Below are 11,290 nucleotides of genomic sequence, written 5' to 3' on the forward strand. Positions count from 1 at the left end.
AATGTTCAATATTGAAATCACGATTATTTAACACGATTAGTTATTGAGTTTTGGAAAGATGTTGCATTTATTGAACTTAAAAAACAGTGAAACAGTTAAACAATCTACATTAAATAATTACATTACATGTCATTTAGTAGGTGCAAGTACATTAGCTTTAAATAAGCAAAACTACACACAGCCATATGAAAGTGCAGCTTCAAGAAATATATATATATATATATATATATATATATATATATATATATATATATATATATATATATACACATTTTATTTTTGAAAAATATGTATATTTCCCCTTAATACTTTTCCCTTTGGACTTTTTTTGTCATTTAGAACCAAGACAAAGTAAGAGTTTACTTGCAAAACGTAATGTGCATAATAATAGTATTTGTCGATTACATTGTTTTTGTGATCGTTAGGAGCTAAAATTGAAATTGCTCGTTAACGCAACATCTAATCAGCCAATCATAGAGCAGCAACTCAATGCATTTCGGCATGCAGACGTGGTCAAGATGATCTTCTGAAGTTTAAAGCCAGCATCTGAATGGGAAATAAAGGTGATTTAAGTAGCTATGTGCCAGATGGTCTGGTTTAAATATTTCAAAAATCTCCTGAGATTTTCATTTAAAACCATATCTATGTTGTAAAGTAAAATATCCAGTAAGTGGCAGTTTCTCTGGACAAAAAGGACTTGTTGATGGCAGAGGTCAGAGGAGAATGGCCAAGTTTCTTCGAGCTGACAGAAACAGCCTGACATCGGCAGACTTTCCTCCACAGCACTGCGGAGGAAGGTCTGGCTAGTCCACACAACAGAAAAACGTGCTCTGGTTTATTGGCATTTCTTTTAACCAATCACAATCATCTTGGGCGGGGCTAAGCGCCAGACGGAGCCACAATGCCTCTGCTAAATAGCCGCTGGAAGGAACTTGTTTTGGTGGAACATGTGTACGTTCAAAAGTAGTTTTAGTCGTGCAACAGAAAACTCAGATTGGACAGATAGTCTAGCTAGCTGTCTGGATTTACCCTGCAGAGATCTGAGGAGCAGTTAACCATAGTCCTCACAAATCTACCGGAGGTTAGAACGCCAACACAGAGACAGAGGAAGGGGACGGACACCCGGCCGAAAAGAGGGACATTTCCGGCGGCACCGGAACATCATGGATATAGACTAGGCAAGAAATAACCACTTGTTATAACTGAGGTTTTCAGAAGAGCATCTTTGAACGCACAAGATGTTAAACTAAAAAGCTGATGGGCTACAGCCGCAAAAGATGACACCCATGCCACTCCTCAGCTAAGAACAGGAAACTGAGGCTACAATTGGCACAAGCTGTCCAAATTAGACAACAGAAGATTGGAAAAAAAGTTGCTTGGTCTGATCAGTCTCGCGACATTAAGATGGTCAGGTCAGAATTCGGCATAAGCAACATGAAAGCATGGATCCACGCTTGTACAAACGCTTCAAGCTCTTGGGAGTGAGAATGTGTTAGGACCCCTTAATAACTATTGAGCATTGTTTAAACGCCACAGCCTGCCTGAATATTGTTGCTGACTGTGTCCATCCCTTTATGACCATGTACCCATCTTCCAATGGCTACTTCCTGCAGGATAACGCGCCACGTCATAAAGCTCAAATCACCTCAAACCGGTTTCTTCAACAATGAGTTCACTGTTCTCAAATGGCCTCCAAAGTCACCAGATCTTAATCCAACGGGGTCAGCCCAATGGTCCCACAGCTAAATGGTCCCACAGCCCTATGTTCCCACAGCCCTATGTTCCCACAGCCCTATGGTCCCACAGCCCTATGGTCCTACAGCCCAATGTTCCCACAGCCCTATGGTCCCACAGCCCAATGTTCCCACAGCCCTATGTTCCCACAGCCCTATGTTCCCACAGCCATATGGTCCCACAGCCCTATGGTCCTACAGCCCAATGTTCCCACAGCCCTATGGTCCCACAGCCCAATGTTCCCACAGCCCTACGTTCCCACAGCCCTATGTTTCCACAGCCATATGTTCCTACAGCCCTATGTTCCCACAGCCCTATGTTCCCACAGCCCTATGGTCCCACAGCCCTATGGTCCCACAGCCCTATGGTCCTACAGCCCAATGTTCCCACAGCCCTATGGTCCCACAGCTAAATGGTCCCACAGCCCTATGTTCCCACAGCCCTATGTTCCCACAGCCCTATGGTCCTACAGCCCAATGTTCCCACAGCCCTATGGTCCCACAGCCCAATGTTCCCACAGCCCTACGTTCCCACAGCCCTATGTTTCCACAGCCATATGTTCCTACAGCCCTATGTTCCCACAGCCCTATGGTCCCACAGCCCAATGTTCCCACAGCCCTATGTTCCCACAGCCCTATGGTCCCACAGCCCTATGGTCCCACAGCCCTATGTTCCCACAGCCCTATGTTCCCACAGCCCTATGGTCCCACAGCCCTATGGTCCCACAGCCCTATGGTCCCACAGCCCTATGGTCCCACAGCCCTATGTTCCCACAGCCCTATGGTCCCACAGCCCAATGTTCCCACAGCCCTATGTTCCTACAGCCCTATGTTCCCACAGCCCTATGTTCCCATATTTGTAGGACATTTTCAAAATTAGGTCTTGTGTTCCTACATTTCCCTTCAAGGGTTAGGGTTAGGGTGGGTTAGGGGTTAGGAACATAGGGCCTAAGTTTGGAAAAAAATCTTAGAAATGTGGGAACTGTGGGAACATAGGGCCTAATTTTCAGTGGAAAAAAAATGCTTAGAAATGTGGGAACATAGGGCTGTGGGAACATATAGGCACGCTTCCAATCCAACAGAGCACCTTTAGGGTTTTGGTGGAAACAGGAAAACTTGCATTGTAGATGTGGAGCCGAAAATCTGCAGATGTCATGTCAACAAGAACCCAAATCTCTGAGGAATGTTTCCAGCACCTTGTTGAATCTATGCCATGAAGAATAAAAGCAGTTCTGAAGGCGAAAGGGTCCAACTAGCAAAATGCACTTAATAAAGTGGCCGGTGAGTAATACATTTTTCTAATAATCAGTATATATTTTCTCGTGACTGTGATTTTTGTCTAATATTCCTCTGATGTTTTCCTCAGAGTCAGGGCTGAAGGAGTTAAAGGGTAAAGGCATCCCCCCCCTCGGTGGGTCTTGAACAGGCTTCTATAGCTGAATTAAATTTTTCAGCCACTCATCCACTGCCATGGCAACCGTTGAAAAGCTGCTTGTCGGCCAGCTAAGGAGGAGTTTGTTGTAAGTTTTTTTTCACAGCAGAACCAGACAGCGCCGGAATAAAGTTTGTGTGAGGCTGCTGTGAGCTGATCAGAGGACAGAGAGACAGAGACAAACAACAAGTTATTTACTGAGGTAGGTGAAAGTTAAATTCTGAGCTGTAAAAATAACATAAATTGTTTGGTTGTGATTTGTGTTTTTGCCAAAAAAGCATACTCTAGAGATTTTGCCTACAATAGAAATGTTGGCAGATGTGTGTAGGCCTTATTTTGATGTGATATGAAAGCTAAAACATGTTTTGTTTTTTATTTCCTCTTGTGTGGAATTTCCATTAAACACTGAAACATTTTCCCTGAAACATACTTGAAACTCTTGCTTAAAGCCCCTGAAAACTTGGTTCATACTCATAACTAAATATCGAAAAACCAAGATAAAGTTTGGAAAATAAACTGTATTGCTATTATTTATTAAGACTTGCAGAAGAAAGTGTGACATAACTTTTTTCAAAAGCAAGGAAAGAACACACAAATACAGAAATATCTTCTGAAATAAACAACAACAACTCCTCAGACTCTGGCAGAAAATATTGTTTTCATGTCGTTCCACATGGTTTACATTAAGAAGCTTATTTGGAAAATGTGTTTTTGGGTGAGAAAAGGATCCTCTTATTCTCTAACATGATCAAGATGTTCCTGGATCAGGCCGTGGTCAGATTCTGTAGTACAGTATTTAGATAGTTCACACATTTTGATAAGTGCCATCACATGTGTTGACCCTCTATGTCAAAGAATTTGACCGGTCACAGATTTTGTAGTTCTGCATTGTCAGCTCTATGTCCACAGTGCTGTGGAGTAAGGTCTGGCCACAGCACAAATGCATTGTGGGATAGGAGAAAAAAAACCTCTGGGTTGTTTGCATTTCTTTAAACCAATCACAATGGTCTTGGGTGGTGCTAAGCTCCGGACACAGCGACGGTGGGTCTGCTAAATAGTCTATAATAGGAAGGAACTTGTTTTGGTGGAACATTTGCACCCCGCAAAAGAAAACTCCTCATAAAGTTAACTGTTCCCACAATTCAGTGACGTGAGCAGGGGCGTAGCACAAAATGTTTGGCCCTGTAGAAAGGCATTCTCTATGGGCCCCTCCCCACATCCACAGCTATTCATTCTAGCATCTTTTTGGGCCCTCCTCACATCAGGGTCCTGGGTTCTCAGTCCAACACCCCTGACGTGAGCTATTTAAATTAGTCTCAGGAAGGAACTGGTTCTGGTGGAACATTTGCACTCCGCAAAAGAAAATGCCACATACAATATTAAATGAAGTTAACTGTTGACACAATACAGTAACGTGAGCTATTTAAATTAGCTGATACATGGTTAAACCTCATTGGCTCTTACCAGTGTATCTCCGTGTGTACTTCGTAAACAGCAATCCCACCAATCAGTCCCAAAACCTCCCAGTTAGAGAGGAAATGTCCTAACATATTCTTTATAAATCTTTACGATCATTCCCATAAAGAACCAAGCAGTCCTGCCTTGTTGCACGATCCAAATTTACTTCAAAACTTGCCATTTTCAGCAATTGGCTTGCTATCTCAATGGTTGATTTTAACCTGTCGACACTGACAATGAAGGCCAGACTCATTTTTGTACATCATTACATCAGTTTATGTGCATAGCTCAGACCTTTCTTCACCTTTTAACAATTTCTTTTACAGTCATCCTTGTCGGAGCCAGAGGTCGCCATGTTTTCCCTGTCGGAGCTAGCGCCTCTGAACCAGCATCAAAGTAGGAGTAAACTGTTAAAGCCCTGGTGGGAGGTCTTCATGGACTACCTGGTGGTCCTGATGCTGATGGCATCTGTCCTGGCTTGTACCGAGCAGCTGTCCAGGGACCGAGTGGTGTGCATGCCTTTGGATCCACTTGTTACTGCAAATACCTCAACTAGCGGGGCTGCATTGAATCCATCTTTAAAGCCCCCAAACCATGTTCAACGCAGCATCGGCCCAAATCTTCATTCCACAGCCCGGGGTCGACGCACACATCTGGTCTACCAGCAGTACGTTTACATAAGCCAGGTACTGTCATACTAGTTTCATTTGTCATTGAAAATTCAACAGAACAGTTGAACCAAATAAAAATATTGACTGTTAAAGGCATGGTTGGTAATGTTGAAAAGATTCCAAAGTTTTTAAAGCAGCTCTATGGGGCTTCGTCTAACCCCTCCCCCTGCAATTTCACTCATAAGAGACAAAGGGCCCTATTTTAACAATTTAAGCGCACGGCGTGAAGCGCCTGACACAGGTGTGTTTAGGGCGTGTCCAAATCCACTTTTGCTAGTTTGACGGCGGAAAAAAGGGTCCGTGCGCCGGGTGCATGGTTCTAAAGGGTTGTACTTAGTGTCTTCATTAATCAGAGGGGTGTTTTGGGCGTAACATGCAATCAACCAATCAGAGATCATCTCCCATTCCCTTTAAAAGCCAGGTGCGTTTGGACCTTGGAGCATTGCTATTATGATGGAGGATTTGCACCGTAATATTTTTATTTGTAATCTTCTACATGTGTGTGTGTGCTGCTGTGCGTCCCTGTGTGTGTAACAAGCATAGTGTGCGCGCGCTGTGCACGAGCCTAGGAGCATTTTACTAATGCTCTGTTAAAATAACAATGAAATGCTGCGTTATTGACTTTAGACCAGGTTTTTGTTGGTCAATGGTGCCATCACTTCCCGCTGCCTCAAGATAGCAATACTCCCAGAATGCACCTGAACACACCTCCCTGTAAAACCAGCACGCCCATGGGCCACAGATGGCCGCAGGTGCATTTGCTATTTAAACGACGTGGGCGCTGGACGGGAAACTGACAACTGTGTCGGTCTTAAACTAGCAAAGACAGTTGCGTCGGGCTTTGTGCTGCGCCTTTTAAGTAACATACACATCTTGAAAATATGACAACTTTTGCTTTCACGCGGGACGCAAACAGCGGCCATATGTGACAAGTTGGGAGTGAGACGGGTTGCAGAGACACAACTTCAAATAAATTATGACTTTGCTGTGTAAGATGATGTGTAAATAGGAAACTGTTTGCTAACAAGTTTGCTTAAAGGATGATAATATAATATACAATGTTGTGTTCACAACTTATTCTCACTGCCCCAGAATGAACAAAAAATGTAATTATCGTGGTTTTAGTGTCTATCTATCTGTGTGTCTAGGTGTGCTACCATGAGGCTTTGCCTTTGTGCTCCCGCTTCTTCCCCTACATGGCCATGCTGCAGTCTCTAGTGCTGGTAGCCAGCGGCTCCTTCTGGCTCCACTTCCCCCACACCTCCGCCCGCATAGAGCACTTCCTGGCCATCTTGGCAAAGTGCTCCGAGTCACCGTGGACATCTCAGGTCCTGTCTCATGCCGCCCGCCAGGAGAGCATCCAGGAGATGGAAGTGGTGGAGAAAAGACCACCACCCCAACCTCCGCTCTCTTCAACATCATCTTCACCCTCCGTAACACGCACAAGACGAACAAGCATTGACTCCGGCACAGACAGCCCGCTCTTGAAGAGGTCCTTTGCCACCCCTCCCTCCCCGTGCCCTTCCACGCTCTCCTGTAACTCCACCATGTCGTCTACGTCCCTCGGGTCCCAGGTGCACTTTCCTCCTACCAAGCCCTCAGCCGTGGTTGACAGTCCCAGGCAGGTAATCAGTCTGGATAAAAGTGATGGGGAACAGACCAGGGCGCTGTTCGAAAGGGTCAGGAAATTTCGGTCCCACAGCGAAAGCTCAGATGTCATTTATAAGGTGAGAGATCCTCTAGTCTAGAGGACATCTATCTATCTATCTGTCTGTCTGTCTGTCTGTCTGTCTGTCCGTCTGTCCGTCTGTCCGTCCGTCCGTCCGTCCGTCCATCCATCCATCCATCCATCCGTCTGTCTGTCTGTCTGTCTGTCTGTCTGTCTGTCTGTCTGTCTGTCTGTCTGTCTGTCTGTCTGTCTGTCTGTCTGTCTGTCTGTCTGTCTGTCTGTCTGTCTGTCTGTCTGTCTGTCTGTCTGTCTGTCCGTCCGTCCGTCCGTCCGTCCATCTATCTATCTATCTATCTATCTATCTATCTATCTATCTATCTATCCTGTCTTTTATCTGTTAGGTTAACTGGTTGTCCTAAAAAGTAAATGTTATGATGTGATGTAGTCTCGCATTGTCAGCTCTATCTCCACAGCGCTGTGGAGGAAGGTCTGACTACACCACAGATGCATTCTGGGATAGGAGAAAAAAACGCTCTGGGTTGTTTGCATTTCTTTAAACCAATCACAGTCGTCTTGGGTGGCGCTAAGATCCGGACGCAGCGATGGCGGCTCTGCTAAATAGTCTCAGGAAGGAACTTGTTCTGGTGGAACATTTGCAGAAAACGCCACATACAATATTAAATGAAGTTAACTGTTCCCACAAGCCAGGGGCGTAGCACAAAATGTTGAGCCCTGTAGAAAGGCATTCTCTATGGACCCTTCCCCGCATCCACAGCTATTCATTTTAGCATCTTTTTGGGCCCTCCTCACATCAGGGCCCTGGGTACTCAGTCCAACACTCCTGAGCTATTTAAATTAGCTGATACATGGTTAAACCTCATTGGCTCTTACCAGTGTATCTCCGTGTGTACTTCGTCCACAACAATCCCACCAATCAGTCCCAAAACCTCCCAGTTAGAGAGGAAATGCCCTAAACATATTATTTGTAAATCATTCCCCGAAAGAACCAAGCAGATCTGCCTTGTTGCACGATCCAAATTTTCTTTAAAACTTGCCATTTTCAGCGTGTTGCTTGCTAGCCTGAAGGGGCTCTACACCTTAACTCCACCGGTGACCAAGGGATTTACTAAATCTGGGGCTACTTGTTTTGATATCAACTTGTTTTGACTGCCGAGGTGGTAGCGGTGGTAACAACAGAGCTATGGTGAGTTGTTAAAACCTTTCTTTTTAGTAAACTCTGAACACAACCAATGTTGTCAATGCTCGAGATCATGTGTAGAGCTCCTGGTGATACTTGGAGCAAAGTCTCATGTTGTGTTGAGCCTTCTTAGTGGTTTAAAAATAGCTATTTTGAGGCTAGCATAAAAGTGCCGCTAGCACTCCCATTCAAAAGGCCATTTGACCGAAAAACAAAAATACGGTAAATCTTAAAAGTGACGCTTCTGTCCTAAATATGCTTTTAAACGAAAGTTTGACTCGGGTACATTCACAAAAAGACCCTAGGTTGCATTTTGGCGAGATTTACGCTTTAATGCTTGATCAGGCTTGGTCGAACAATGGCAGTGTATTCATGATACCCCTCTTTATCTATTCAGGTCTACTTGGCTCAGACAATATTGAAACTGCTGATGGTGACGCTGATCTTGAGCTACAGCATCCCTCTTCTCAGCTCCCTGTCCTTCACCCACACCTGTCACCCTGAGGAGCAGGCCTTGGTGGGCTACACGACCTTTGAGTGTATCCACGTGCTCTCCTCCCTCCTACGCAAACTGCTGGTGGCTTACCTGACCCTACTGGGGCTGTACGGCCTGCTGAACCTTTACACCCTCAGTTGGATTTCACACAGGTTAGTGCATTTGTGTACAGTATGCAGAGTGTGTTGGTGCTGTAACAATACCTAAAAACGTGCCTCCCTGCAAAGATTAGTATTTAGAGATGCACCAATGCGTCAGCACAACATCGATATCGGCTGACATTCGCCTCGTTGACTGCTTTGGCCTATCGGCAAATAAGATGGCAATCACCAAAGGCAGTGGCCGATGTTTATGTGTTTTTTTGCAGTATGTTAAAAAAGGTCTTTTGAATGTGAAAGAAGGATATATTGAAGGTTGCTTTGTAAAGTTGTTTTTCGTTTTCTATAGTTGTGCCTCGAAATCTTGATGCTCACTGTTAATGTTATATGCCTAAAAAAATAAATCCTAAATACTGTATATTTTGATTGAAACTTTAAAGCTGCACTGATCAATATTCATACATTAACAAACGATAAAATGACTACATGTAATGTGGAAGGGGTTGCTTGTAAGGATGAACCCACAGAGAATTATCTCTCTACTCTGCCTCTCTATTTAAGTGCCTTTCAGCTCGTTGTTTCGGTTTTGTGGACGCAACTTTAATGTAACTTTACTTCTTACATAAGTCTGCCTGTCTGTGCTTGTTTGCCTGTTGGTTTGCTTTAATAGTCAGCTGTTAACCATCTAGGTTGCTGCCTCAGTCTACTCTATCGTTTGTCTTTGTGCATGTACTGTATGTGGCTGCTGGTCCATGTTTGCTTTACTCTTTATTTGTTTTTTTATGCATCTGTGACTGCCTGTTTGTCTGCTTCAATTGTTAGTTTGTATGTCTATTTTATAGTCTTTGACCATGTGTCATTTCTAAAAGCCTAACCAGGGACAAGGACTGCAAATTAGCCTACGGCTTGAAGTCCCACATACATTGCATCGCTTGCACTTTAGATGTAACAATGGCCATATGCAGTGGTGTAGTCTACGTGATACGCAGGTATACGTAGTATACCCACTAAGAAATCTCCAGGATTTCCATATACCCACTTAAAAATGTGCAATGATACGCAACAACATATATTTGTGACATAACTTTCACTTCAGATATTTGTATTCACAAATACGGGGTCGAGTAATGTGACAGCAAACTAAACTAACACTGCAGAACATGCAGAGAGACTTCTCTCATCTTTCATTGACCCGCTCCTCGCTGCGTAGTGTGTGCGTAGTGTGTGCGTAGTGTGTGCGTAGTGTGTGCGTAGTCTGTGCGTAGTGTGTGCGTAGTGTGTGCGTAGTGTGTGCGTAGTGTGTGCGTAGTCTGTGCGTAGTCTGTGCGTAGTGTGTGCGTAGTCTGTGCGTAGTGTGTGCGTAGTGTGTGCGTAGTCTGCGTAGTGTGTGCGTAGTCTGTGCGTAGTGTGTGCGTAGTCTGTGCGTAGTGTGTGCGTAGTGTGTGCGTAGCGACAGGGCCCAAATGCTCCGCCTACACTAACGCCAGTATCCTCCCTTCACCACACATTTAAGACAAAAATAAGGAGCCTATTTTATTTTTGTCCTCGTTACCTTGGGGTCAACTTTTGGCCCATTCTGAGCCAGGAAAAAAAAATCTGGTATAGTATACCCACGACAATACATAAGACTACCCCACTGGCCATATGTTATATTGTCCCTGACAAATAAACTGAAAAAATAAAATAAAATGTTTTGCTAAAGTTACTCATTGGATTGTTCAAAGGGCCTTTAAACAGAATAATGCCCATGAGATTTAGCATATACAGTCCTGATAATAGGATTGAGTGTAATTCTGTGTTTTGGGTGGCTTTAATCTTTTTTTTTTTTTGTCTGTGCCCTACTTAGCTCTCTACGCCAGTATTCTTTCCACTCACTGAAGGAGTTGTGCTCCCTGCGAGATGTTCCCGACCTGAGAAACGACCTGGCATTTCTTTTACATATGTTAGACCAGTATGACCCTTTGCTGGCCCAGCGTCTGTCCGTTTTTCTGTCCCCCGTGAGTGAGAGCAGGCTGCTGGAGGAAAGCTTGGAGAGGCGTTGGGGGGAGGAGAAGCTGCGTGCCATGACGAGTGTGGATGCAGACGGCTGCTGCAGACTGCAGCTGGTGGCCCTGCCTCGCCTCCCTCCGGCCCTCTTCACCCTCAGCCAGCTTCAGGTCCTCAAACTGGAGCTCATCACAGATGCCAGGTTTACTGCACAGGTGGCCAACATGACATCACTCAGGTGAGTTTTAAATCAATACCATTTCAATTCTATTCTATTTATAGTGTCAAATCATAACAGACGTTATCTCAGGACACTTCTAGGTCTAGAAAACACTCACATAACTTGCAGAGACCCAACAATTCCCCCCATGAGCAAGCATTTGGTGTGACAGCGGTGAGGGAAAAACTATGACTTCAGGACCACACAGAATCTGGGGACCCAAAATTCTGCAGAATTTTCTGCAGATTTTCCGCAGATTTTAAACAAATACAAAAAAGAAAATTTAAAACTCAGAATGTTAACATATCTGGTCCATAGGATATACGTTG

General features: G+C 44.4%; 1 protein-coding gene across 1 annotated transcript; it reads left to right on the top strand.

Annotated features, from left to right (window-relative positions):
- The first annotated feature begins 3,091 nt into the window (after window positions 1-3,091).
- On the top strand, window positions 3,092-11,102 carry si:ch211-106h11.1 (volume-regulated anion channel subunit LRRC8D). The gene is made up of 5 exons (XM_031295129.2): window positions 3,092-3,367; window positions 4,950-5,309; window positions 6,443-7,021; window positions 8,559-8,809; window positions 10,602-11,102. Exons 2-5 carry the CDS (start codon window positions 4,977-4,979, stop codon window positions 10,981-10,983), a joined length of 1,545 nt encoding a protein of 514 aa, XP_031150989.2. The 5' UTR covers window positions 3,092-3,367; window positions 4,950-4,976; the 3' UTR covers window positions 10,984-11,102.
- Window positions 11,103-11,290: the final 188 nt, after the last annotated feature.

The sequence above is a fragment of the Sander lucioperca genome, chromosome 21 (genome assembly GCF_008315115.2).
Source record: "Sander lucioperca isolate FBNREF2018 chromosome 21, SLUC_FBN_1.2, whole genome shotgun sequence".
NCBI classification, from domain to species: domain Eukaryota; kingdom Metazoa; phylum Chordata; class Actinopteri; order Perciformes; family Percidae; genus Sander; species Sander lucioperca.